The sequence below is a fragment of the Desmodus rotundus genome, chromosome 11 (assembly GCF_022682495.2).
Source record: "Desmodus rotundus isolate HL8 chromosome 11, HLdesRot8A.1, whole genome shotgun sequence".
In the NCBI taxonomy this organism is placed as follows: domain Eukaryota; kingdom Metazoa; phylum Chordata; class Mammalia; order Chiroptera; family Phyllostomidae; genus Desmodus; species Desmodus rotundus.
The window spans coordinates 68052849-68079953 of NC_071397.1; the positions used below are offsets into that span (position 1 = coordinate 68052849).

Below are 27105 nucleotides of genomic sequence, written 5' to 3' on the forward strand. Positions count from 1 at the left end.
ATCTGTCCAGAATACTTTGACAGCTCCTCCACCCCGTGTTTTCTAATGAGTCAAGAATCAAAACTTAACCCAATGCTTTTTTTTCCATCACTGAACAATGTATCCATTTCCAACCTGAAACATTTATACTCAGGATGTTGGTGGTAGTGGTTACTAAGTTTGCTGACATACCAATTTCTATTTTTTAAGGCTCAGGTTTAGATGAGATCTGTCTTAACCACTGTAGCAGAATAGGCAATAGTATAAAATTTTGATAAATATGTGGGATTTTTTGTCATGGGCGTTTCAAGCATTAAAAATGTTTCCCAAGTTCCTGTTTGAAGATGTGCGTTTCATACTGCACGTCTGTGACCAATCCAACATTGTGTCTCTGTACTAATCCCGCCGAAACTGTTGCCCATCTTCCCTAACGAAGTGCAGGTTGGTCCAGGCTGTTGACTGCGTACTTTGTAGAGCAGTTCTCCGCCGACAAGGGTGATTGCTCAGATTCTTTCTGAGCCTCAAATTTGGACTGCTGCGGATGACTCAAGGAAAGAAGAAATTGTCATTTGAATTTCCATGAAACATCCTATATATTTAGGATGTTAAGAGAGCCAATAAAAGTGTGGGTGTTCAATCACAAAGAAAGTTAAATATAGATTTGGAGCATTTACTGGAGAAAAAAAGTCTAAGAACCCCAGTTCTGATACCTCTTGCGTGAAGAGGCATAGTCAGTGATTTTTGGAAATTTCTCACGTGTGATTTTCCTAAATAGCCCTTAGTCACTTATTTTTCAGTTTTCATAAACTGAAGTATGCACCCCCGTTTTAGGTTGTGAGACATGCTGCTGGCTATGCGGTTGGATGATGTTACCAGTGACATTAAGTGTTCTCAGTGTTTAGAAGATCAGAGAGCAGCCTCGCATAACAGTGTGTTTTTTGGCGAGAAGACACCATTTATTACGTTTTACCTTCATTGTTCTTGGAGTCAGCTTAGTCTGGCACTTCTTGCCTCCCCCAAAGATCACCACTCTCTCCCAAAGCTTTGTAAAGCCCCAGCACAATATTGTGAATCAGAATTTCCAAAGGGTGGGGCCTGGGAAAATGTGCTTTTCATAAGTTCCCCCAGGTAATTCTGATTCCAATCAGCTTTGAGATGGTAGAAACATTTTATAATGTTAGGATTATGATAAAGTGCTACCATCTGTGCTGTAGACAATTTAATATTAGAATATTAGAAGTTCTCTTCTTAAGCTGATATCTGCTGTTTTTGGTGAGCGACTTCTTAAAAAGTAAGCACAAGTTCAATCTGGCACCGTCTGTATCATTGTGTGCACTTGCCCAAACTTCTCTTCATCTCCAAGGTCTGAGATCCTATCAGCGCGTAGACTAAATTCCCAGGGGGAGCGACTAGGATTGTATTCATCTTCCTAGCACCTGACAGGGCGTGCAATCAATGTTCCTTGGGTTAAAGTGAACAATCTTTTTTTTTGGTGTGTTTAGGAGGTATTTTCAAATTTTCTAATTAAGGAAAACTAAGTAATAAAAGTTTACTGAAATTCTTTATGATCGGACATCTGGTGCTTCCACTAATTAATTTTGTTTAATAAGCCCAGCTAGCTCTCTTGGCGTGCTTTCTGTTTGCAAGGATGCCTTCTAAATGAAGTACAGCAGAAAGAAGGGAACATGCCAGAAGAACAATATGTTCCATATCGTTTGGCTCTAGTAGATATGATTTGTAACACTTGAACATTAAGTTACACCACATATTTCAGAAAAGAAAGACTTGATGTTAAAGGATTCATTAAACAAATCAAAGGATGTTATTAAAGCAGGGTTTGAACTCTGAATAGTGTCCCAAACTGTATCTATTAACTTTTCATCACATAAATTGATCCCTTTAACCTTGTGGTACTGACTTGGACTTGAAAATCATGTTTAAAAAAACCCATAGCATGAAAATAAGCAAGACATATGACATTTACAAAGAATCATGTTTATATTTATTTATTTTTAAAGACTTTATTTATTTATTTTTAGAGAGAGGGGAAGGGAGAGAAGAAGAGAGGGAGAGAAACATCAGTGTGTGGTTGCCTCTCACATACCCCCTACCAGGGACCTGGCCAGCAACCCAGGCATGTGCCCTGACTGGGAATCGAACTGACAACCCCTTGGTTCATAGGCCACATTCAATCTACTGAGCCACACCAGCCAGGGTGAATTATGTTTTTATTTTAAAGATTTATAAGGAAGTTAAATTAATTGCATCTTTTAGCAAAGGTTTTAGTCATGTTAGGGCAGAAAAACAAAAGCATTTCCAGGGAAACCTTTCTATAGAGTTTTGGACCTACTGCAGAAGAACCAACTGTTCTACATTTTTAAGGAGGTAATACACATAACCCATCTGGAATTGCATTTAGCACATAGTAAAAGCTCAGTAAACACCAAATGCCTTACAATTCACTACTGTTCATTACTAGGATTGCTATTAATGTGACAGATATGTAGGGCCCCTTTGTTCTGCCTCTCCCCACTGCCTCTTGGACCTCATTCTCCAGCATACTCACCCATACTCACAGCCATGCTGGCTTACTTGCTATTTCTCAAAGGTATCAGGCACCCTTCACACTCAGAGCCTTTGCATGTGCTGCTCCCTCTGCCCGGAAGTGTCTTGCCCAAAATATACAGTCCACTGCCTTCAGTTTTTGTTCAGACATTGCCTTCTTGGGAAGGATATCCCTGACCACCTGTAGCCCACTCGCCATCCCCAGAATTTCACATTCCCTTCTCTGCTTTCAGTTTTCTCTAGAGCATTTATCCTTTTCCAACAGTGTATAACTTGTACTTTTATTTAATTTGTTTGTATTACCCTTACAAGATCACAAGGCCCATGAAGAGCTTTTTAGTTTGAACAGTGGCCGGCACAGGATGGGCACTCTGTAGGGATGGGTGCTCAGGGGTAGGTGGTAGGGGCTCAGGGATAAGAAGGCAGTGAAAACTCAGTTGCTGCCCGGTTGTTAAAGACTTGGGGCTGACTCTAGCTAAGAATCAAAACCTGTAATGACATTATATGTCTAGTCAAACTATTGTTTGTAAATAAGAAGTCTGCAAATAAGAATTTAACATAGAGGAATATGTTAAATTCATTCTGCTATATTCAAAGACTGGCACTGAGGAAGGAAGGAAAAGTATTGCCAGACTTTCAGATTGCTTTTTTTTTCATTTGACTAGGAGTAATTTTCCCTTTTTGCAACTGAAAAGTCATATTGATATCATCTTCCAGATGTTCATTCTCTGCTTTGTATATATTTTTTAAAAAATTGTTGTTTGCCTTGGGGCGAGAGAGTGGGAGAGACTTAAATGATGCAGATGGGATGGTGTTTTCTAACCCAATATGGAAATAAATTTTAACTGTGAGCCTTAGTACGAATCTGGAACCAACTACCAACCTCGACTTTCAGGGGGAGTTGAAAAGAAGGGGTTTTATTTTGCAGGCGTGGGTTTGGGGAGGTGGGGAGTGGAATGGGAGAGAGTAGAGACAAAATGGATTCTTTTTTAGTCACCCCCTGTACCTGGTACAGTGCCTGGTAGATGACGAGCTTCAGGTAACTATTTCCTGAGGTAGCACAGGAATGCTGTGGCTGAGGTTTGAGAGAATGAGGTGAAGGGTACTATTCTATAAGTTATTTAAAGAGAAATTGCATACATGACTATTGTGATGTCTTAGGAAACACTGTGCATGTATTCAAGAAAATGACTAAATTCAACTCCGATAGAGTCGGGGAGTCTCTGGGCCTCCCCTCCAGTCTGTACCTGGAAAGCTACCCTGAGGCACGCACTGGCGTTCTTAAGAATAGAGGAGCAGGTGGTGTACTGATTTGAACCAGGTGGGCCAGTGGGTCCCTGAGATCTGCAGATGCTTGTACACTGAGGCCATCTGGGACCTCTTTCACCTTGAAGATCATTTGGGGACAGTGTTTAGACATTTGTGACATTAGCACTCTATTAAGCCATAATGTCATATATGCCTTGACTACTTCCTGCCACCATTTCTGTTTGATCTATTAACCTAGTTTTCATGAACTATGTCCTTGGCAGCTACATGCTGTATGAAAGTATATCCTATCTTTGCAGAAATTTCTTGGGTATTGTATATGAGAATTTTAAGTGAGATGGATTTTTTTGTAGGAAAGGCTGCAAAGAACATTGAAACAAGGTAAAAGCTAATTGGTCCCATGTTATCTCATGTCTCCCTTTTTATAAAGTTACATTGGAACTTTTTTAGAAAAAGAATAAATTTCTTTTCGGATGGAGATTTCTCTCCTGTCTGCTTTCCCAAAGCTCTTCCTTCATGCTTACCAGGCAGAGTAGCTGTGTAACAAGCAGGGTATTGACAAATGATATTGATCCAATGTATCAGAATCCTGCAAAGAATATGTTATACAGAGAACCACTAAGGACACATTTTTGGCACATATGTACACACACACAACTGTATATCCCCACAACAAATAAACAAATACACACACATGTATATACCATCTACTGTCTACTATTTGCTTCTAGTAAATATAGGTAGACAAATATATTTTACTAAATATTATATATATCTAATATATAGATATAGATACACCTAATATATAGGTATATAATATGTGTAAGGTATAAATACAACAACAAAAACTAATACCTGGATACTCCACTGTGTAGTGACTACATGCTTTTATATTCTGCTTTTTTTTTGAACTTAACATTTTATGAAAAGCTTTTCACCATACTAGTTGGAAAAAATTCCAAGTTTATATTTATTTTTACAGTTAGCCTTCAGATAAACCAAGAATTCATTTTCAAGTAATTTATTGAGACTGAGGAATATCCAGTATAAAAGGAGAAATTTTGTTTTGCCCAATTAGCTGTGAGTCTTACCAAGATTCTTGTCTTTTGTGTGATCCAAATAAGTCTTCCTTGCTTATGAAGTCAGAAGTAATTTGCTCATCTGTATTTTATTTGAGAAAAATATTGAGTTAACTTTAAATGCACTAAGTATTAGAAAGGTAATGTGCATTTCTTGGCCCTTCCTGGTTGAGATTTTTAATTTGCATTTAAAGGGGTCATCCTTTAGCTGATTAAACTGTTTGCAGTTTCTTTACTGAGAACTACATTTGTTTTTATATTCAGCCCCCCCCCCTTTTTTTTACACTGAGAGGGGAAGGGAGGGAAAAAGAGAAGGAGAGAAACATTGATGTGAGAGAGAAACATTGATTGGTTGTTGTCTGTATGCTGCCCAACCAGGGACCAAACCCGCAACCTAGGCTTGTGCCCTGACCTCAAATCGAACCTGCGACCTTTTGGTTTGCGGGGTGATGCCTAAACAACTGAGCCACACCAGCCAGGGCTATATTCAGCATTTTGTAACTCAAATTACAACCACTATCTGTAGCCTTTTAATTCAGTATTCAGCATATTTATATTTTACTGGAAGGGCAAAGAACAGTCTTTCTTTTCTTTCATCACAAAATTGAAATCCTTGGAAACCAGCACTATGCGGTTCCAGTTCATTACTGGGTGGGTTTGGTGGGTGTACCTAAAGTTTGTAGGTAATGATATTACCTACAAACTTTATGTAGGTAAAGTTTGGAGTGCTCTATGGAGCACTCTATTCTTGAAAAAAGGAAAACAAAACTTTATTTCACTATTATTTCTGACAAAGAACAAGGCCAACAGATATTAAAACTTATGAAGTTCAGTGATATTTGAATTACTAATGCATAAAATTTCCTTCAGGGAAAATATGTAAACAACTTCTTGGGTCCCTCTTAATTTTTAAGAGGGCTGACTAGATTTAATTCAGCCTTTTTATTGCATTTCACAAAAACAAATTTACATCAGATTGAAATGTAGTAGATTTTAGCCCAAAGAAGGACACTTTTGAGATTTATTAGCCCATGGGACCACTGGAACATGAGATCTGTTTATTGAATTGCTGCTTCTCTCAGGAGTTTAGAGAGGAGATTGCTTATTTTGAGAATTACATGGACCAAGATTTGCTTTTGTTCCTTCCTAGGAAGTCCCTGCTTTTCCAAGAGACTAAAATAGAAGATAGCTTAACTCTACAGATAGAGAAATGGCTGGAACCTGCTGTTACTCCTAGCCCAAGGGTCTAAAAATCTTTTGAGACCTTGTAGCCTTTTAGGTAGGAAATACCCTTTTCTTTCCTCTTTGTCTTCTTTCTCCTTTTTCATCCTCTTGACAACAGTTGCTGTGCTCCACTATAAAGATCTAACAGACACACAGTTTTTCTTCTCAGGTATTTAAAATACCTGGCATTTCTTCACTAAATATTTCATCCGCATCTCTCAACAGTTTCCTACCTAACCACGATGCTGTGAGCACACCTAAAAATACTAATAGTGATATCTTCATGTTTTGCCAGTTAAACCACGCGTCTTTTGACCATTGGTTTGAATAAATGAAGATCCAAACGAGGTCCACAAATTGCAGTTAGTTTTTATGTCTCTTAAGTCACTTTTCATCTAACACTGACCCCCACCCAAAAACGTTTTATTTTCCTGCAAGGAAATCTTTCAGTTGTCCTATGACACAGCTCACATCCTAAATTGGACTGACTGCTTCTGTGTGTTGTGTCTTATACTTGGTGCATCTGTATTCCTGTATAAATCTGAGTTAAACCAAAAGACTTGATTAGATTCAGGCTAAGTGTTTTTGGTGCTATGTAATGCTAAATGTATCACAAGATGCATATATTATTGTTGTTATTATTATTGCCCCACTTTTAATGATGCTAAAGATGATCAGTGACTTCAGGCTTGGTTCCCTTACCCCTCCTGCAAGTAATCTGTGGGATAATACTCTTATTAAAAATACTGTCCCTCATCAACATTTCACACAATGGTTTAAGCATCCTTCGATTATTGTTGCATGTCCAATCAGATTTTTGAATGTAAAAAAAATTTAAGAACCTATTTTCATATGTTTTGATTTACCAGGTGGGGGGTTTTTTGTATCTAATTTAATGCCAACAATTTTAAGAGCTATTGAGGGAACTGGGATTTAGAGAGATGGAATCATTGACCCCAGGCACATTCACATTGTATGTCCAAGTGGGATGCGGGTGCATGTCCTCCAGTTCTAAATGCCTTAGGGTGCTCTCCTGCTCTTCGTTTTCAAGGCAAGTTCATGTCCCGCTGAGATCACGTTAAAGAAAAGAAGCCTTGGAGAAACACATGAATTTATGCAATACATTTCTAAATTAACAGTCTGATTTCTCTTAGACGTGATCACATTCACCACTGAACTATTAAGACTTTTTCTTTCAAATTCCAATTAATAGCTAACTATGTGTTTTTATCAGATTGTGATATATTCAGCAATGCAGAATGTGGAATGTGCAAAGCCAGTGCAATTTTCAGGATTGTGGAATGTGATATGAGTTTTATAAGGTTTCTTTTTTCTTTCTCAAATCTTACACTTCATGCTTCCTTGGATGTATGATAAGATACCATGTCTCTCAACTGAGGTTTGCTAGTCAATGAACATTGATTGCTTTTTCTTTATATATGGTACATACGTGTATATTCACAAACACTCTCATCCTATTTCTTTGTATTTTCCCCTGTATGCTCGAATAATTCCTAAATTGACGCTCTTGTCCAGGTGTCAGAAATCACACCCTGGCTAAAATATATATCCTGAAACATATTGTTGCATGTCCTAGTCTTATAAATGAAATCTAATGTGAAAATAAGTGTTGGAGAATTGAAAATATTTAGGTATGTTCCAACTTTAGGAATAGATATCAAAATAAAACTATACAAAACTGCTATCCCAAGGATTTTTAATTTCAAAAAAGATTCACTGCAAGATCCCAATAAAAAATGAGGGTACTTTTAGTCTCTTTCCACTCAGAGTATATCTTAAAGGGACAAACAGAATGGTCATTACCAAGAGCTTTGGGCATGCAGAATTTCCAGGCCTTGCATGTTAACAAAATCCCCAAGTGATCAGTGTGCCCATTGAAGTTGGAGAAGCAACACTTTAATGCTTCACTCACAGAGCAGTTTTTAGGAGCCGCATCGATGCTAAGCAAAGTGAACCACCTTTGCTCTAGGTAAAATAGTCACTTCTCATTAAACTATTCCCTTAATTGTCTGGTAAAAAGTGCTTACTTTAATTAAAAAGAGAGAGATAAAATTTCTCGAAGTTTCACAAGAAACTAAATTAACCACGGCTACTTTCCCCATGCTAATTTGGAGACAAAAAGGTAGGACTGTAAATAAACTGATGTAATGGGAGTTTTAATACCAGTTGTGCTTTTCAGTAGTAGTGTGAGCTCGGGCAGTGTCTGAAATCTCTCTGCCTCGGTGTCCTCACCTCTAAGAAGGATGACTTTGACAATGGCAGCCTTAGAGCACAGTGACTGAGTTCCATGGTCTCGAGGGTCAGACCGGCTAGGTTCAGATGCCAGCCCAGACCCCTGGGCTGAGTTACGCAGCGTTTCAGACCCTCAGCTTCCTCACACACACGACAGGGAAAGCAGGAGGAATGTGTGATGAAGAAAGGGTGTTGCGGGCATCAACTGTATTTATTGGAAATATCCTATCTTATAAGCTATGGGGTATATAGTTGGATGTTTGAGATATTACTGTGTGTATATGTATATCTTATGTGTGTATGTGTGTATATACAGGGGTGGGCAAAGTAGGGTTATAGTTGTATGTGAAACACAAAGTTTATTCTTGTATTATTATTTATTAATTATTGTATTATTTATATTATGACTGTAAACCTACTTTTCCTCATCCATGCATACACATACATATGAAATATTTATAATTTTAAAAAGGAAACTAATATTAACTGTCAAATATGATCATCTTGAAGATTAAATAAGATAATGTAAAGCCCTTAGAACGCTTTGTAGTGTCTGTCACCTTTTACAAGAAATGCTTGGATAAATGTTCAGGATTAGTAAGATCTCTTTCAAAATTTTATGATTTTTTTCCTGTTTCAATAACTGTTTTGGTTCTTATTGACTTTTTGAAAACTGTATTTTGTGAAAGTGAAAACACGCTTGTGTTCGAAAGAGAGACTACTTACCGTTTTAACTTTTAGAACTCAAGTTAACTTTGTCTATACTTGGTTATATTGGATTTTTTGGACTCCAGAGAGAAAAGTCAATATTGAGTTATGTTTATCTGAGTAAGGGTGATATGCGTGTTTAACATGAAACCAAGATTAGGAAATACAGCACGTTGTAGGGACAGGAAAGACTTCTCCCATTTATCTTCAACTTCACAGTCACAGATTGGACATTACATCAACATCCTGGCATTAGGAGGAAAGGTCAGCAGCCACTTTTCTCCGACTTCCTTATCCTAAGCATCTATTCAACAGAGATAAAACAGTTGTCTTCGACCTGTTTTGCTGTACAAACAAGTTTTTTTTCCTTAAGTTTTCATCTGTGAAATTATGAAACTTCTCCCATCCAATGTGTCTAATGTGTTGCAATGATCCCAAACACTTGTGACTTAAAAACAACACTGTAAATCTTGCTTTTGAACATCAGAATCATGTAATGCAACTTCAGTATTGTTCTTAGAACTCTAAAGGCCAAAGTACACTTCTCCATGTACAGTCTTTAACCCCAGGAGCCCCTTTATGGAATCTCTGTTATGGAATCTGCTAGCCTTTTGAGAGGCTAGCCCAAGAGCCGGACAGTGTGTCCCACAGAACACAACTCCTGGGTAAGGGCCCTCTGAGGAAAGAGTTCCCTGGGAATATTGCAAACTGCATCCCCTGCTAGAGCTTCCCCGTGCTCTGCAAGGACTTTGAGATGTCCTATGGTGCAGAAAAAGGTAGGATTCTGCAACCTTACTTACCTGAAACTCAAACTCTCTTTTGGAGATGAGGACTTGACCTCCTGTAAAACTTCTTTTTGGACTTAGGTTAGGAGTCCACAATGCCCACTCTGGGAGATGCTGGCTTAGCAATGAATGTGCCCTTGGGAAATAGCAGGGCATCCATTGCAATTAGGCTTTCCGGCATTTAGAGCACTTAACACACAGACTCATTCCTCTTTGCTACACTCAGGCATCGTGGGGCATTTTAAAGATAAGGAAAACAGATACATGCTAAGTGGGTAACTTAAGCTCACAGAACCAATGGTTGATGAAATTTGGAGGAAGTTGGCTAATTCAAAGCAATATTCTTGATACTTTCATGTATAATATTTTAAAATAGAAATAGCAATTAAAATATATGGAATTATTGTTAGATTGTTATTAACTTCAATGTCTCTGGTTATATTTTGTTTGCTTTTCTCTTCTGTTGATTATGTTCCAGTTAAAGGTGAGATCATATGATATTTGTCCCTCACCATCTGGCTTATTTCACTTAGCATAATGCTCTCCAGTTCCATCCATGCAGAGACATTGAAGTTAAGAACAATCTAATAATAGCCAGGGGGGAGTGGGGAGGGGACAGTGAGGAGAGGGGATTACAGGAACTACTATAAAGGACTCAGGGACAAAATCAAGGGGGAGGGTAGAGGTGGGGGAGGGAGGTGGGATTGGCTGGGGTGGGGTGGAGGGATGTGGAGAAAAGGCATACAACTGTAACTGAATAACAATAAAAATTTTAAAGAATATATGGAATTATTACTATATGCTAAAATATATTACTATATGAATATATTTTAATTCAATAATTAAAATATGTTGAATTATTACTATGTGCTCAATACTCAACCATCATTACCTCACTGAGTGTTCATGCTAACCCTGGGAGCTGGGCACTCTCCTTGTCTCGGTATCACAGAGGATGGGTGGAAGCCTGGGGAGGTGGAGAGACTCGCCTGAGGCCATTCTTGGGTAAGGCTGTGTGGGATCCCAGTGTGAGAGCCGTCGTTGCGGTCACCTCCCAAGTACAAAAACATTTACGAAATCAGAAAAACGAGAGGTGTGCAAACTCTCTTTCCCCCATACCCACAACCCTTTCTGTGGGAATCACAAGACCTGGAGTGTCACCAAAAACTTTAGAGTTTTAACTGGTTTTACATATAGCATATTAAAGAGTAGCATTAAACCAGATTTTGAGATTCTTTCCCATTGGGTATCCATGGTCCCTTTCAATATGCTAACAGTAAAATTGTGGCTGTCTTTGCACATTGATGGATACAGCCTCACATTACATAGTGAGTTGCGGATAGGACCTCTTGAAATTTGTCCTGTGTTCATACATTCAAACTGATTGAGTTTAAGTCGTGTTTTTAGTTGATAGGAAACATTGTATGAAGGGTTTACACAGAAGGGTTTACTCTTGACAACAAGTCCCTTGTGGTTCCTCCCATTCGACCCTTCGGTGCCTTTCATTTGTTGAGGCAAAGGTATTGCTATTATCTTCACGAGATGATTAGTCATATGATTAGCATCTATTTTCTTTGTGGTGAGAAGAAGGTTTGAAGAGACTCTAAACAGTTTTTCGGAACTTGGCCATCTGTTTCAGTCTATAGCTAGAACATCTTTCAGCAGAGTTTTCATTTTCCTTTCAGGAAAACTAAAGATGTTGAGTAATTGAAGTTTTATCATTATAACTTCTGACTTTTTATTTTCACACAGTCACTCAGGCCCTCCTGCCCTTGTCTTTCCATCCCATTCCAGGGAACACACAAAGTAAGAAAGTTCAGCGCCGCTGGAGAAGAGCAAAGTCCGTAAGAGTGTCTGGCTGAGGATGAAATTAGTAATACCTTAGGAAATCTGTTCGCCTTACCCTCAGACAAAGAGCTCTGTAATAATTGCGGGCTCCTCTTCGTGGCTGAAAAGACTGTAGTCATCAAGAGCGCACTTGCTCTTAGACACGGGAAGAAATGTTCTCACACCCGCGCATGGATAATTGTGTTTGTGTTGAGACCTGTTGTAACTTGATTATTAGAAGCACAAGGATATAACTGTAATAAAAGCATGTTTCTAGAAATGGTTTTACTTCTGTTATATTTTAGAGCACTATTGCCCAAATTGCAGGCTGTGGCTTATTAGTAGGCAATAAAATCAATTCAGTTGACACACCCAGCATGCTTGCTTGTAATTAAAAAATGAAATGGAATAGAATAGGAAATGTCCCAGTGCATTAGATATAATTTAAAAAGTCAAACATTAGACTTCCGTTTGTTATCTATGCATGTGTATCTATGTGTGCTTCCTTAGGTTGGGATTTGGGATAAAAAAATCTGTGTTCTAACTATAGGTCTTAATAAAAAAAATTGAAGGCTGCTGTCTTCTTTTAGGGACTAGTTACTAATTAATCTTAAGGATATTTTCCACTGTTTATTTATCTTCACCCAGATACTTTTCAAATAGGTGTAATTCAGTGAAAAGTTTTCTTTTAATGCCTAAATCATGTTCTGTAGTATGGCAGAGCTTAGTCAGTACTGGGTATATCTTAATTTCACTTTTGTGTTAATGGAACATGATTTGTTATCGAAAGGAAATAGTCTTTTAAGGAAGTTATTGTGTCTCTTTCTTAGTGAGTGGAATTACAGTAGGCTAAATAGATCTTTGGCTTGTGTAGACAAGCACCTAGGATTTGTTTTAAGCTTATTTTAAAAACACCTCGTGTATCCATACCTCTCAAATAGCTGATGTTAAAGGCTGAGAGGTAGAATCACATCCATCAATTCACACAAGTCATTTAGAGACCAGATAATCAGCCTGTGTCTCTGTTTTTGGGCCTGTCACTCTACTCTCAGGAATGACATACCTCTCCCCTTGACTGTGAAAAACTTCAAATGGAAACGGCATTATACCAAGTCCCTAGCTGTCTCTGGCGTGAGTTTTTAATGACAACGTGGGTATATTTGTTTATAGAGAGCTCTTCCAGTCTGTACCTTAAGACTAATGCTGAAAATAGCCTTTAATGTTACAAAGAAGACTAGGTGACTTTGGCACTTTTAATTATATTATTTTATTTATGTGGAATGTTTCCCATTATAGAAAATTTAGAAAATAATTGTAAAAAAATAAAAATCACTTATAATTTCAGGCCATAGAAGTAAACACTTTAGACATTTTTTTCCTTCATATCTATGTGTATACTCTATATTTTGTTCTAAAATGAAACAGTCTTCTACAAAAGCTGCACTCCCAGATTCCTCCCTCTTCTGTTGCCTGCCGTGGCCCCATCCAGAAAGCCATGTTGCCCAGGTTCTGACCAGAGAGGACAGAGAGGCCCAGCTCCTCACCCAAGTTTGTTGCTTGGCTCACCTAGCCTTTGTACTCTGGCCAGTCCTGTGAACTCCGGAGCCTGAGTTCATACCCAGTTCCACCACTTACTGACTCTATGGCTAAAGCCATTTCATTTCTTTGAGCCCCACATAAAATAGGTTTGACTTCCAAAAGTAAATTAAATAGTCTTCTAAAACATGAGCTTAACTTTTTCTAACTATGACATTTCTTGGAGGTATCATCGTTTGACTGTTCTTTTCTAATTTAGATTGTTCCCAAATGTTTAGAATTAAAATACTTAAATAGTATATAGAGGTTACTTGAGTAATTATATGAATGAGTATTATACTTGCAGCCTTTTGCAGAATCTAAACATCATCCATCCAGTTTTATTTTTGTAAGTTGTTTTGAGGATGTGGTTGATCAGTCTCACAAACCAGCTGTGGCTCTGAGCAAACCCCAGGATTTAAGCCTGCTGTCGGAGGGACCGGCCTTCAGATTCCCCAGAGTGGAGAGCTTTCAGTCTGAGGGGAGCAGGAAATGATGCACAGTTTAGTCATCATATGCTTTGGCCATTCAATTACAGCTCCAGGGAAGAAAAAGATAAACATTGTGTGGTAGCCACTTCTGAAGAGTAGACACATTCCCTGCGGCAAAGCTTCTTCCTTCCCCCTTCTCTCCACATTCCCCCTTTGATGTTAGGTGGGTGGCAGTTTAATGTAGCTGTCACCTTGAACTACAGCACCACTGTGCTTCACCGCCCACCAGTCCTCCCAGCACCGCATGGAGCTTAATCATACAAGCTGGACTGTACTTTTTTTCCCTTAAAGATTAGCCTTTATTTGTTTTCCTTTTAATTCAAAAAAAATTTGGGAACCCTTATCATCCAACTACAGCAAGCATCAAAACTTCCCCATCCTTTCCCCCTTACTCTGCCCCCTCCCCTTTTTGCTGATGTTCATTTTTGCAGACAAATCCCAGACCTCATGTCATGCTGTCATTTCAGCCCTAGATTTATGTCAGTGGGCACGCCTAAAAGAAGACGTTTTCTTAGACAACTTCGATACCATGATTGCATCTAGTAAAGTAAATGGTACTTCCCTGATTTCATTTCATACCTCGGTTACCTTTTAAAAATGGTTTTGTAAGTTAGGTTTTTCAAATCAGAATCCAAACAAGATTCACTTGGTTGTCATGGTTCTTAAGTTTTATTTAATCTAAAATGGACACTTTTGAAAATGTCTACTCATGCAGTTCATGGTTGGAAAAGCTGAGTCACTGGCACCCAGAACGTCACAGCCCGAATTCGGCTCATGGCTTCCTCACAGCGTCCATAAACTTGTGCCTCCAGCCCCTACGTTTCCTACAGAGTGAAGATAAACTGGAAGGCTTCATGAGATTCTGAGTCAATTATTTATTCATACATTCTGCTTTTTGGCAATAGTTCTTCTTACGCGTTGGTGTGTTAGAGCACGTTTTGCCTGTGGAGACACGTACTTTCTGTTTGTCTCACCTGTAGTCATTGCGAGATCCACCTGTGGGCTTAGAGGGTGGCACACCTGCACTTCCATTTTACATTCTCCTCAACTTTACCCAGTGGGTTTCCGCCCTGGTGGACAGACCATTGCCAGAGTCGGATGTTAGGGAGCTGTTCATTTTAATAGAAAAATTTTGTGAAAATATCTAAAGGGAGATTTGATAGGGCAAGAGTTTGGGTGGTTTTCCAAGGTTAAACACAAACACGTATGTTAGAAAATCAAATAAAGAGGTGAGACACAGAGTTTTTAAAATTCTAGAGCCATTGCTAGAACTTCTGAGCACTGTAGTCTGGGATCAACCGTCAGTTCAGTAGGGTTAAGGAACGTCCACACACAGTTGTTTTTCTCATCTGTAAACTGGGGCGTGTATTATGATGTCCCTGCAGATTCAATACCCTACGCTCCTTTAGACAAATTTGAGGAACTTTGATAATGCTTTTGGAACAGAGATGTTACAATAAAAGTGGCCTCCTTGATTGATTGTTGTCATATAGATCTAACTTTCTAATGCAAGTTTGTATAAATATTCAATTAAAAATAATTTATATAGAAGACATAGAGGATAACAAAATACAAAGGGTATAGAAATGTATATCATATAGTCTCGCCTATAAGTGGAACCTAGACAACAAAACAAACAAGTGAGCAAAATAGAACCAGAGACATGGAAATAAAGGACACACTGACAGTGACCAGAGGGGAGGGGGGATGGAGATAATGGGGGAAAGAAGGGGAAGGGTCAGGTCAAGGAACACATATAAAGGACTCATGGACAAAGACAACGGGGTAGGTGGGGGGGCCAAGGAGGGGAGGATTGAATGTGGGAGATGTGGTGTGGGTAGGGCAGGGGAGAGTAATGGGGAAAAAATTGGGAGAACTGTAATTGAACAAAGATAAAAAAATTAAACATACACACACAAGAAAAAATAAAAATTATAATAATAATAAAAAATAAAATAAAATAGGAAACAAAAGCCCTTTTATTTTCACCCCCTTCATTTTACACCCTTCCAAACTTAACCAGACTGAGAGGGGTTTTTTTTATTTTTTAATTAAACTTTTTATTCTGAGATAAGGGTAGATCACATGAAGTTGTAATAGAGAGAGATGCTGTGTACTGTTTACCTAATTCTACCCAGTGATAACATCTTGTAAAACTACAGTAGGATATCACAACTGGGATATTGACATTGATATAGAAAATATGCAACATGAACTGATAGATTTTAAACACCTTGTATCTTCCTCCTTGTCCGTGATTTTCAGTTGAGGGAGGCCATGGGATGGAACTACCTGGGTGGGGAACAGTGCTTCTCCACTGGCTTTCATTTGCATGTGTCTGTCTCACTCAGCACGTGATGCCTTAGGCACTTCCTCTCCCTAGCGGTTTTCCATTTTCCCCTTTGGCATATTTCTAGTTCTTTTTTCCCTCGCACGTCATAACTGACATATAACATGGTGTAAGTTTAAGTCTACATTGTATTGATTTGATACATTTATATACTGTGAAAGTACTACCACTGTAGAGTTAGCTAACACCCCCATCACCTCACTTAATTACCATTTCTTTATTGTGGTGAGAACATTTAAAATTTATTCTTTTAGAAATGTTCAATTATATAATGCATTCTGAACTATATCTAGTTCTTCAAAATCACCAAAACTGTGGAAGAACAATAGGGTGAAAATTCCTGATGTAGTTCATACCCTTGGAATGAATTTATCATATGAGTGCTTGCCACAGAAGACCCCATAAATAATCTACTTCCATAGGCAAGAGTGAAATTACAACTTCTGTTGACAGTTTGCTTTTTAATAAATTAGGACACTGCAGCTCCTTTCAGGTTTTTTGGCAGAACGAAGACTCAGGATTTCTTTTTCATAGTGGTGGAAAGCGGGCATTTTCCAAAGAGGCACGTATCCCTCACACTTGGTGGGGACGGGAGGGGTTCGCATTAAAACTGCTCACATTCTGCCTGGATCACAGGATGAAATGAGTTTCCTCTTGGGCTTCAGAGTAGACATGAATAGAAAGAAATTTAATTACCGGGTTGAATAAAAGTGACACCCTGGGATTTTCCTTTGTCATGACATGTCACTTAAGTAAAATTTAGAGTACAGTAATCATGTGTAGGTTGATTCATGTATGATTGTTCTTCGTTTTATATTTAGCTGTGTTTCTAGTAATAGTTTTCACTTGCTCTTTTCTTATTAAAACAGAATTTCACGGTAATAAGAAAATAGGCATTTTAATGTTCACTGGGTGATATCTTGGTGGCGTAGGGGTATTTTTGAGCCTATTTACATGCACAATCATTTGTTTGTACACTAGTTACCTAGTGTTGCCCTATCAGAACGCTCAAAATTAATGCCTCCGAAGGTGTAGGGCAAGTCACAAAAAACGAGAGGCCAGGAACTGGTGGGGAGCTAGGGGGTTGGTCTCTTTTAAAGGGGCAAGCACCAGTCACGAGCCCTGTGAGAATGCCTGTTGGTATGGTTACCATGTCTTCCAGTTTTCAAAAGAAACTACAAACTGAATTTTTTTAAAAAAAATTAAAGCATTTAAAAGAAGACAAATAATTCACATCTTAAATGAAAACCCTGGGCATTATGTGCTTCTCCACCATGTGCTTCACTCTGGTATAATTTTCATTTAATTCTCAACACTCTTGTGCTTACTGCCAGGAAACCCAAGAAATATAGCTATCACCTCATTTAACAAGCAAATTGACAGGCTTTGCCCCAAACCTACTTGCTGTGCTGGCGTCCCTTTCTGTCTGTCTCGGCCTCAGTGTTCCAATCCTTTCTGGACTCGAAACGCAGTGTTTATTTCTCCTCTTGTCTTTCCCACTCTAAGCAGTGAACACCTGAGCCTGCTGATACTTTTCTTGTGCATTTTCTGGGGTTTCTTTCCTTCCTTCCTCCCCTCTTTAGCCAGCTCATTTCCAGCCCGCCCACTGCTCCTCTGACCCAGATGCTCCCAGGGTTCCAGTTCCTGTCATTACCCAACCAGGCTGACCCACTCTTTCAAATGCCTCTTTCATTATGCCTCTTCTCAAAAACCTCTGTGGGCCCCTGTTGCCTACAATACACATTCCACAACTTCCATTTAGACCTCCAGGTTGCAGAGTAGTTTTATCTTAGCTGTCCCTCTGCATTTCCCTTGTATTCTCTAACCTCATCTTCTTCAGGTCAGCTTTCTCCAGATCCAACCTCCTGGCCACCTGCCCAGAATCACGTGGGAATTTCTGGGGAATGGGTGGACCCTTTCCCTATACCTTTTCTGCTGAAGTAAAGGCAGATTCTGGAGTTCCCTCCTCCACCCCCCAGACATTTTTTAAAACATTTTATTTATTGATTTTTAGAAAGAGGGGGAAGGAGGAAAAGAGAGAGAGAGATAAACATCAATTGGTTGCCTCTCTGACCAGGGATTGAACCCACAACTCAGGCATGTGCCCTGACCTGGAGTTGAACTGGCAACAGTTCGCTTTGCAGGACGATGTCCAACCAACTGAGCCACAAGGGTCAGGGCCAGACTTTTTTTTTTTTTTTTTTGACAAGGCCTGCATTATTTAATCTGCTAGAAGAAAGTAGATTGAGGATACCCTCAGGTGAATTCTCCTCTAGTTTAGGGAAGAAGCAGGAAAAGGAAGATGGCTGCCTTGGTCTTTAGCTTCCCAGTATGCCCTTGTTAGGTTTTCCATGAAGAGGCCTTGTTTTACCACCTGAGAGAGTTCCTTCTCCAAATGATTTCTGTTTTCTTCCCTTCCAGCTAAGGGTAGGAATTCATGACTGTTTTTTTGAAGCCATACTAACCACAGGCATTTTGCAATCTGAATGCAGTGTGTGCTCACTTGCCTTGCAGCCCCACCCACTTGTGAGTGCCATCAGATGTCTGCGTGATTAACGTGGTCACATTAATCTACTGGGCCAGGTCGTTGATCAATTGACGACATTTCCTATTCAGGGAAGTCTGAAGATATGTGTTGCTTGAGTGAAGTAGTGATAATTCAGCGAAAGAGAGTCTTTCTTGTCTGCCTCAGCACTTCGTTCGAGCCTCTGACAGGACACGTAGCACCTAGTACCGTGGTCATTCGAACATGCGACCATCTTCCATTTCACTCTGCGCTTTTGCGTGTCCCACGGGCCAGGTCTGGTGTGTGTCAGGCACTCAATACAGCAGATTCTTGACTTCCTCTAATTATCTACCCTGACTCTATCAGGAACCACCAAATCTGTGACTGCCATAAACTGAGATATGAATGTTGAATGGTTGTTAGTCCTCAGCTAATGACAGGCTCTTAAAGTCCTCTCAGCCTAGGCAGCGAGGTCGCTCTCTGAAGTAATATTATTTGCTTCATTGCAGATTTTTACATGACATTGGCTTGCTAGTAGACAAAACCACAAATGGTAAATCTGTAAATGCCAAGGGCCCATGGTGTGCAAGTTTGGATGGGTAGACAGATGATTAGAAAAAATAATATGATTAAATGGTGTGTTTGCTAATGACTTTCCATTGTAATATATGAAACTTTTTGATTGATGGTGTTCAGAAGGTTAAACTGGGAAACAAGGGAAGAAATAACCTGAAACAATACATACTGTTTAATAATTTAACCTTATGTTTTAGTTTTAATTTTTTTCAAAGAAGGAATAAAATACATGAGTTGGCAATTGTACTGGACTCTCTCAATTCTCAGTAAGAGTTAATTTCCCTTCTTAACCCCTTTCTTGCTTTAACAGGTGATGGCTGTGGGCACACAGTGACCTATCTGGACAGTGGCACCATGGCATCTAAGAATTACCCAAGGACTTACCCCAATCATACTACTTGTGAAAAGACCATCACAGTACCAAAGGGGAAGAGATTGATTCTGAAGTTAGGAGATTTAGATATTGAGTCCCAGACCTGTGCTTCTGACTACCTCCTCTTCACCAGCAATTCCAATCAGTATGGTAAGAAAAGGGACCTAGATTTCTGTGTGCATCAAAGCACTTGCTGTTTGGGGGGTGGGGGGATTGTCTGTTTCTTAGTAAAGTAGCCTGGGAACATTAGAAGAGAGACTCGCTTTTTGCAAAGTCTTGGGGTAGCTCACATGGTACATTTGCTTCATAAGCTACAACAAAGACATCCAAGGACATGTTAGTGTTAGCCTGGTGTGCATGCCTCAGGAGCTTTGTTTGAGTTTATGTCTTGCTGGGAAGAGAATTGGGGATGCATGGCATTTGGCTAAACCATCTACAGTTCATTCATTCCTGTGACAAGTATTTATTGGATAGTGATCACATGTCCAGGAGCTCTGTGAAGAACTGGTTGGGACAGAGCAGTGAAAAAACAGAGCCCTTCCTTCATGGAGCTTATATCGGCGGGGGGTGGGGGGAGGATAGGAACTAAACAAACCCATCCATAATGTGAGAGGCAGTGAGGAAGGAAAATGAGAATGGGAAAAGACAGACACCCTCGGGGAGAGGGAGCCTGCATTTGAACTGCTTGTGCTGCTTCCTGCGGGATGGTCAGGGAGGCTTCCCCACTAAGGGGCCGTCTGAGCGGAGGCACAGATGAAGGGAGGGAGTGGACCTCACTTCACACATGTCTGGGGTCAGAGTTTCCTGGGTAAGGGAACAGCAAGTGAGAAGGACAGTTTCCAAAATAACCTTTTGAAATTCAGCTTTTTGTATTTGGGAGTGTACTGTTAGCTCATTGGCGTCTGAGATCACCGTTAACAGTGACCCCACAATCCCAAAGCCAAGGAAAGAGCTTGAGTTTAGACAGTTTGAAAACAAAGACAGAATCTCATATAGAGGTTCTTTTGAGATTAGAGATTCTCTGAAATTCTCTATGCACACAACTCCACAAATATTACAGGTTTTAGGTAAAATTCGGTCCGCCTATTCATTCTATAGGCAGTTTCTCAAACACACAGCTTTCGAGGCTACATCTTCATGGTTACATCTAGCCTGTGGTTGTTTCCTCACTGCAGGTGCCTCTCCCCAGGTGGAGGTGCAGACCAGCCCTGAGATTATTCAGAGGTCTAAACTTACCTAGGCCTTTTCGGGGACAAAATTTTAAAACTTTTTTTAGCCCTGGGAATATTATGTCTATTTTGATGATGGTTGAGTTACTCTTTAACAGAATAAAGATAGTTGATTTCATATAATTGTTTGCAATTTTTGAACTCCAATTTGACCCAAACAGGAAAAATGAGAATTCCAGGGATGCAAAGGTCCCTGGCAACACTTACTGTGCAGCTGCCCCTGGGCAGCGAATCCAGTTAACTTACAGAGGCGCCCTTCAGGGAATCACTCGTTAGCCAGGGAATTTCGTTCAGGTTCAGAGAAGACTTGTGTAAAAGCTCCAGTGTAAAACAAGAGGCGAAGGGTTGCAGGGCCAGAAGCCGCTTTTCCGCGCTGGTGTGTCTAGGGGAGCATGTGCTTTCTGGAGAGATGAGGAGTTAGTTCCACTAGCTGCCAGGGCAGCCGAGGGATCCTTTGCTTACCTCTCCAGTCAGAGGCCAAGGTGAGAAGATCTAGAAAGGGGAGCAAATCTTCCCGAAGCAGGATTGTAGAACTGACGTGGCTTTTTCACACTGGGAATTGACTCCGTCATCTTTGATATATATTTGCAAATATACAGAAAGGAGGAAAAGCGTGGAATGAACTACATATTAGGAGCGAGGCTAGTCACAGTCAGCCACAGTCACAGTTACTGTTCTCTACATTTCTAGAGTCTTGAATTTTCAAGACTTAGACCCTTCACTAGGAAATGAGTAATTAATTAAAACTACCTCGTAGCAGTAAAGCCAAGTAAATTAATTCTTATCTTTAATTTTTTTCTATAGACAGTTCTGTTTGTCTCTTAAAGACAAGTATGCGCTCATTGTAGAAATAAACATAGTGTCTTTTGTATGCTAGGTACATGCTCATCCTTTAGGTAGATTTTTCTGGCATCCTTACATCCACCCTGCAAGGTAAATATTAACTCCTTTCTACAAAGCTGCGTCACAGTGACATTTAAGGAAAATTCCGAAGATCACAACATCTCGATAAGGCTGAAAGGGAGATTTATATCTGCCCCCGTGGCTCCGAGACATCTGCTCCCAGACGTCTCCTTCCCTCTCTGGGTCCCACCACCCAAAGAAAACCATAACAAATAACTACCTTTTCCAGGTGACCAGCCCAATATTACATCATATGGCAATTTTGTTTAAAACACAAGTGTAGGTAATATTTTGGGCATGTTTTTAAGATAAAAATGCTCAGAATTTCTTTTATGGCTAATTTAAAGATTTTCTGATCATTCATGCTAAGGCAAATAACAGACAAGAATAGCAGAAGTTAGCAATAAAAGGAATACATGAAAAGGAAATTAGAATATTTCAATCCTATGAGCATATTTTAAAAGGATTAAATGGCTTAAGGACATGTAGCAAGTTTACAAATGCAGATATCATCTGTGTTGCATGTATATGTTTGTGTCTTTTGTAGTTTTGAAGAGTATTCTTGGAGTAGTCACTTATCCATGTATGTGTAGTGTTCATAATATTTAATCCAGTGACTTGATTATAGGAGATATTCAGAGACAGATGATTTTAAAAGTAAATCATTAAGTTCAATAATAAGGAACTGCTAAGTAAATCAAGTTATAGTTACTTGGAATATTAAATAGCTATTTTCTTAAAAGACTATTAACCTAGAAAGCTGCTTATGCTATAGTATTAGGTAAAATACGAGTATGTAGTAATGTTATAATGATAGAAAAGACTTTGAATACAATAAGTCAGCACATAATGATAGCAAAATACTAAGTAGGACTTTAGAAGGTTTAACAGTGGGTATTATGTCTTCTGTCTACTTTCAATTCTTTAATAAACATATGTTTCTTAAGACAAAACAAATAGATTTCCTTGGACCAAAACCACTAACTAGACATACATTTTAACATAGTTAAAATAGTTCCCTGGTCAGTTTGAACTTTCCCGAGGAGAGCAGGCATCCACAGGGAAGGAGGGGGAGGAGGCAGAAGTGCTTTGTGGTCCTGCACCCGAGCTCAGGGAGTGAGCATTCCTGAGGCTGTTGCTGAGCTGGATGGGAGGGTGGGAGGCCCCCTGCAACCCTCGTGGCCACAGATGCTGGCCTGACTGTGGAGGGAGGGCCTCGTGTCAGCACAGTGTCCCAGGGACCCGGCGCACTGTTTCCTGGGCTGGTGGCAGAAGGCAGTGGCAGTGGAAATGCTGCAGAGGGGAGCTTATGTCCTGGGATACCTCCTGAGATTCTGGTATTCGACAGCTCTGCTGATTGCGATTGCATGTGTGGCTAAAACAGCTGAATAGTTTTACTTTATCCAGCTCAATTTATTTCATTAACTAAGTAATTGTTAAAACCCATGGCCAAGAGATTTGAAAACTCAACACTATCAGACTTTTGAACATGCAGTTACTGTTTTGAAAAAGAAGAATGTTTTCTGGCATTAGTGTTGGTGAGCTCTGCCAAGAGTGGGCCCGCTTGGAATGTGACTGCATCGCCCGTGGTGAGCATGCTGGAGACTCACAGTTTGAATCTTTATGCAGTTCTTTTCTAACGGTTCTCCCCCATGCCCATTGTCTGAAACCTTTGGTTCCTATACTTCGGGTGCTTTCTATCGTCCACGTTTGCAGTAGCAAAATGCACTGTAAGCAGTGTGCCCACACCAGCGTCCATGGTAATCGAGCATAATATGCACTCATTCATGTTAAAAGGCCTAATATGTACAAGGCGGGGTTATTATCATTCTGTTTGCTGTGTATTATAATTATGGCTGATACTGCAGATTCCAGCATCAGTTAGAATAATGTATTTACATGTCCATGGCTAAGTTAAGACACAGACTCTCCCTTTCAAAATACCCTTGAAACAGCCAGCAAACAGCAAAGTTGATAAAGTATATCAAGCTTACATTAGAAAATGTGTTTTTTAAGAGCAAAGTAAGTGTTTAAAGATATTTTTAAAAGCAAATTTTACTTGTAACCTTATACAACATTTTGGATATAAAATATGCATACCAACTTTCAGGGTCATGTGTGCTAATATCCTGGCCAAAAAAGTTGTTCAGTGCCTTACTTTGCTTAGTAGTGGTTGTTTTTACTGTAACTAAGGGATTGCTGAGGTTTTGTTTGAGACCAAAGTAATTGAAGTAACTGAGTCTCCCTTCAAAGGAAACACTAATGTCGCTTTTCCTGTGTCGGATCCAATTCACGATCACAAAGCATTTAGTTCTCAGGGCTCCTGAGTGTCCTGAGTCTCCTCTAATCTGAGACAAGGCCTTAATCTTTCTTTGTCTCTGGTACGCTTTTACAGAGTGCTGACCAGTTATTTGGTGGAAATGTCAGTTGATGCGGGTTGGTTTGATGTGCCCTCATGATTAAATTCAGATCGTACGTTTTTAGCAAACATAACATTATTACTTTTTAAAGTGATCCTTAAAAGTCTTGTTTACATTAATTCCCAGCCCTAGAAACTGTGAGGTCCTACATCCCGCCAGGAATAAGAACTAATTCTGCCATAAGCTTCTTCGCTTCCCTGCCCCCTGCCTTTGTCAGGCGGATGGCATTCAAACTGCTCTCATGGAGGTTATGTCAGTGACTCTCCCAAACAGCCCTCTGGTGTTCTGAGAGGTCAGTGTCATGTGAGACTTCGAAAGGACTCAGCTATAAGGGGACACCTTGTTTTCAGAGGACAGTTTTGGGAAAAAAGCTCATCTAATTTTTGGACACATGAGACCATAGATACTTGACTCAGGTAGCGAACACTCTTCTAGGGTGGAACAAATTCCCTGTGAAGCCTGGAATGTGAAGATTTAAACAAGGGGTTTGTTTAAATAACATTTCTTTAAATTTAAAATGTTGTATACTGCAGTTCAGATGGCTGCTTTGGTGCTGAGATTTGGCTTAGTTATATAAAACATGAAAATATCTTTAACTTGGGGGGAAATTGGTGCTAATCCAGGCACTGTGTCATTCCAATATACTGCATTTAAAATATGAAAAAAATAACACTTTCATTTAAGATACTAAATAGGAACGTCTCTGAATTCATACTGAAGGTCATTTTCTGAACTTTTTAGTGACCCTGTCACCTTTACTAGCCCTCTGGTTAGGTATCACTTCCAGACTTGCTGACCACAAGGACAGAGAGATTTGAATGTACTCGGGGCTTTATTTCTGCCACCACTGCTACCTGGGACTCCAGAGGAAATGTCATTTCTGTTTTCCTGATATTTCAAAAGATTTTGGATCCCAGTTTTCACCTGAAAGTTGCTCTTCCCCTGGTGGGCGGAGATTAGGGTTGTTCCCAGGTCCCCTGAACACCTGCTGGAGGAGCCTTGGTGGGAACCAGGTACCTGGTTTCTCGGGATCTCGAAAGACCTTGTTCTGATGGAGTCTTCTAGACCTCCCCATCCAGTGAACTAATAAAACCAGTCTGGCCTTCAGAATGGATTGAGATTAACAGTTGTGTTCCAGCCTAGATTTTGTTTCCTTGTGCTTAAACAGGTAGACTCTGGAACTAGACTGCCTGTTTTCAATTTCCTGCCTTAGCACTTATTTTTAAATTCTTAACCCCAAGCAAATCACTTAAATCTTTCTGTATCTCCATTTCCTCATTTTTAAAATGGGCAAAATAATAGTATAGACCACATTTGAGTGATTGCAGCATAGATGATAGATGGATGATAGATAGATGATAGATAGATAGATAGATAGATAGATAGATAGATAGATAGATAGATGATAGATAGATGACAGATAATCTAGGTCTTAAAGGAATGATGCCTGCCCGACACATACTAAGCATGCAGGATGTGTCAGCCATCACCATCAGTCCTGCCCCTCCTCTCCTCTTCCTCCTCCTCTTCCTACCTGCCTCCTGAGTTGTCTTTATCTCAGGTATCTAAGCGCAGAGAACGCCTTGGCCCCTCTCAGTACTCTGAGCAGTCTCATTCCACCCAGCCAGGGCAAGCTGCAGCAGCAAATCCTTCCCGACTCCTCCTGGTGCATCCCTAGTGGCCTAAGTTTGCCCAGATCACTCCAAGCCTGCGGGAGGAGTTCCGTAAGCCGGAACTAGCTCCAGATTTTCTCCTTTCAGCCTCAGGAGATGAGGAGAACACACAATCTCTAAGCCTATGGTATGTTCAGCCTGGCTTTTTTAAAAAAATATTTTCACTGCCACTGCCAGTCTGTCTTTGCATTTATTCCTTACTTTAAATGCCTCCTGACTTTCCCCGCTCTTTTGCCAGTGCCCATTCCCTCCAGGCCATCTGAGGTGATCTTGCTAAATATTGTTGTCATAATTTCTTTCCTTATTTTATAATTTTTGTGCCCCACTGTCCGCAGAAACTTGTTAGCCTCCTGTGCAGACTCGCTCACTCTTCCCCAGCCGCACCTCTGCTTCACCTCTGAGTCTCCTCATCTCTGCACCTTTTCCTGAGCGTGTCACACAGGGTCATGCCCCGGGACACTTGTTGATATACCTCCGTGTGTCCCTCTCTTTCTTCCTTTCCCAGCTTTTCTGCCCCTTCTAACAGACACATATGAACATGCACACATACACACCAAGTAAAGGCAAGCCCGGTCCAAGGCTGCCCAACCTAGAGAACTTTCTCTGATGTCCGTCAACTCTAGTCACTGCCTCTTTGTGGCTCATGTTGTTTTTCTAAGGCCTCAGTAGTGCACCAGTCTCAGGCCGAGATAATTATTTTAGCTTCTCTATCAGATAAGAGGTTCCTTGAGCAAGGAATCTTTTTACCATCCCCTATTGCTTAGCATAGTCTTGCAATTAAAGATGATTAATTAACTTTGAATAAACCAGATCACATGTTGCTTGATTTTGGCAGACATATTTAAAAATCTGGATTTTTTACAAAGGATAAGTTATTTTATTCATACTGTAGAGAGATTTATAGTAAGATTCCTGTATCTATAAATGTCCTGACTTCATTGAAAGGAAGACTTGATTTATATAAAATTTTAGGACTCTAATTATTATGTAGAAAAGACTATACAATAATGTAGAAGGTGCCTGCAGTTGAGCATTCAACTATATGCTACTGTATGCTGGGTTTAGTCCTTAGAGTTACTAACTCATTTATCCATACAATAGCCCTCTGAGAGAGGGCCTGTCTGTGACATCCACACATAAGGAAATTGAAGCTTAAAAGGTCAAGTAACATGCTTATGATCTCTTAACCAGATCTGGGATTCGAGTCTGGGCATTTGACTTCAGAGACCTGCTCTTAAGCACTGTGCTTCCGGGTTTGGTATGACAAAAGCCATCTGATCAGGGGCTTGAGCATGAGATGTGGGCTGTGTGGTGCTTGGT

The 27105-nt window shown here is 39.9% G+C and overlaps 1 protein-coding gene across 2 annotated transcripts in view; it reads left to right on the forward strand.

The window, feature by feature from the left end:
- The window catches only part of DCBLD1 (discoidin, CUB and LCCL domain containing 1), a 64121-nt gene that overhangs the window by 1163 nt on the left and 35853 nt on the right, over positions 1-27105 (forward strand). For both annotated transcript variants that reach the window (XM_045188711.3, XM_024551834.4), the window contains exon 2: positions 19498-19710. In XM_045188711.3, coding sequence (XP_045044646.2) covers positions 19498-19710 — 213 coding nt within the window. The remainder of the gene's footprint in view (positions 1-19497; positions 19711-27105) is intronic.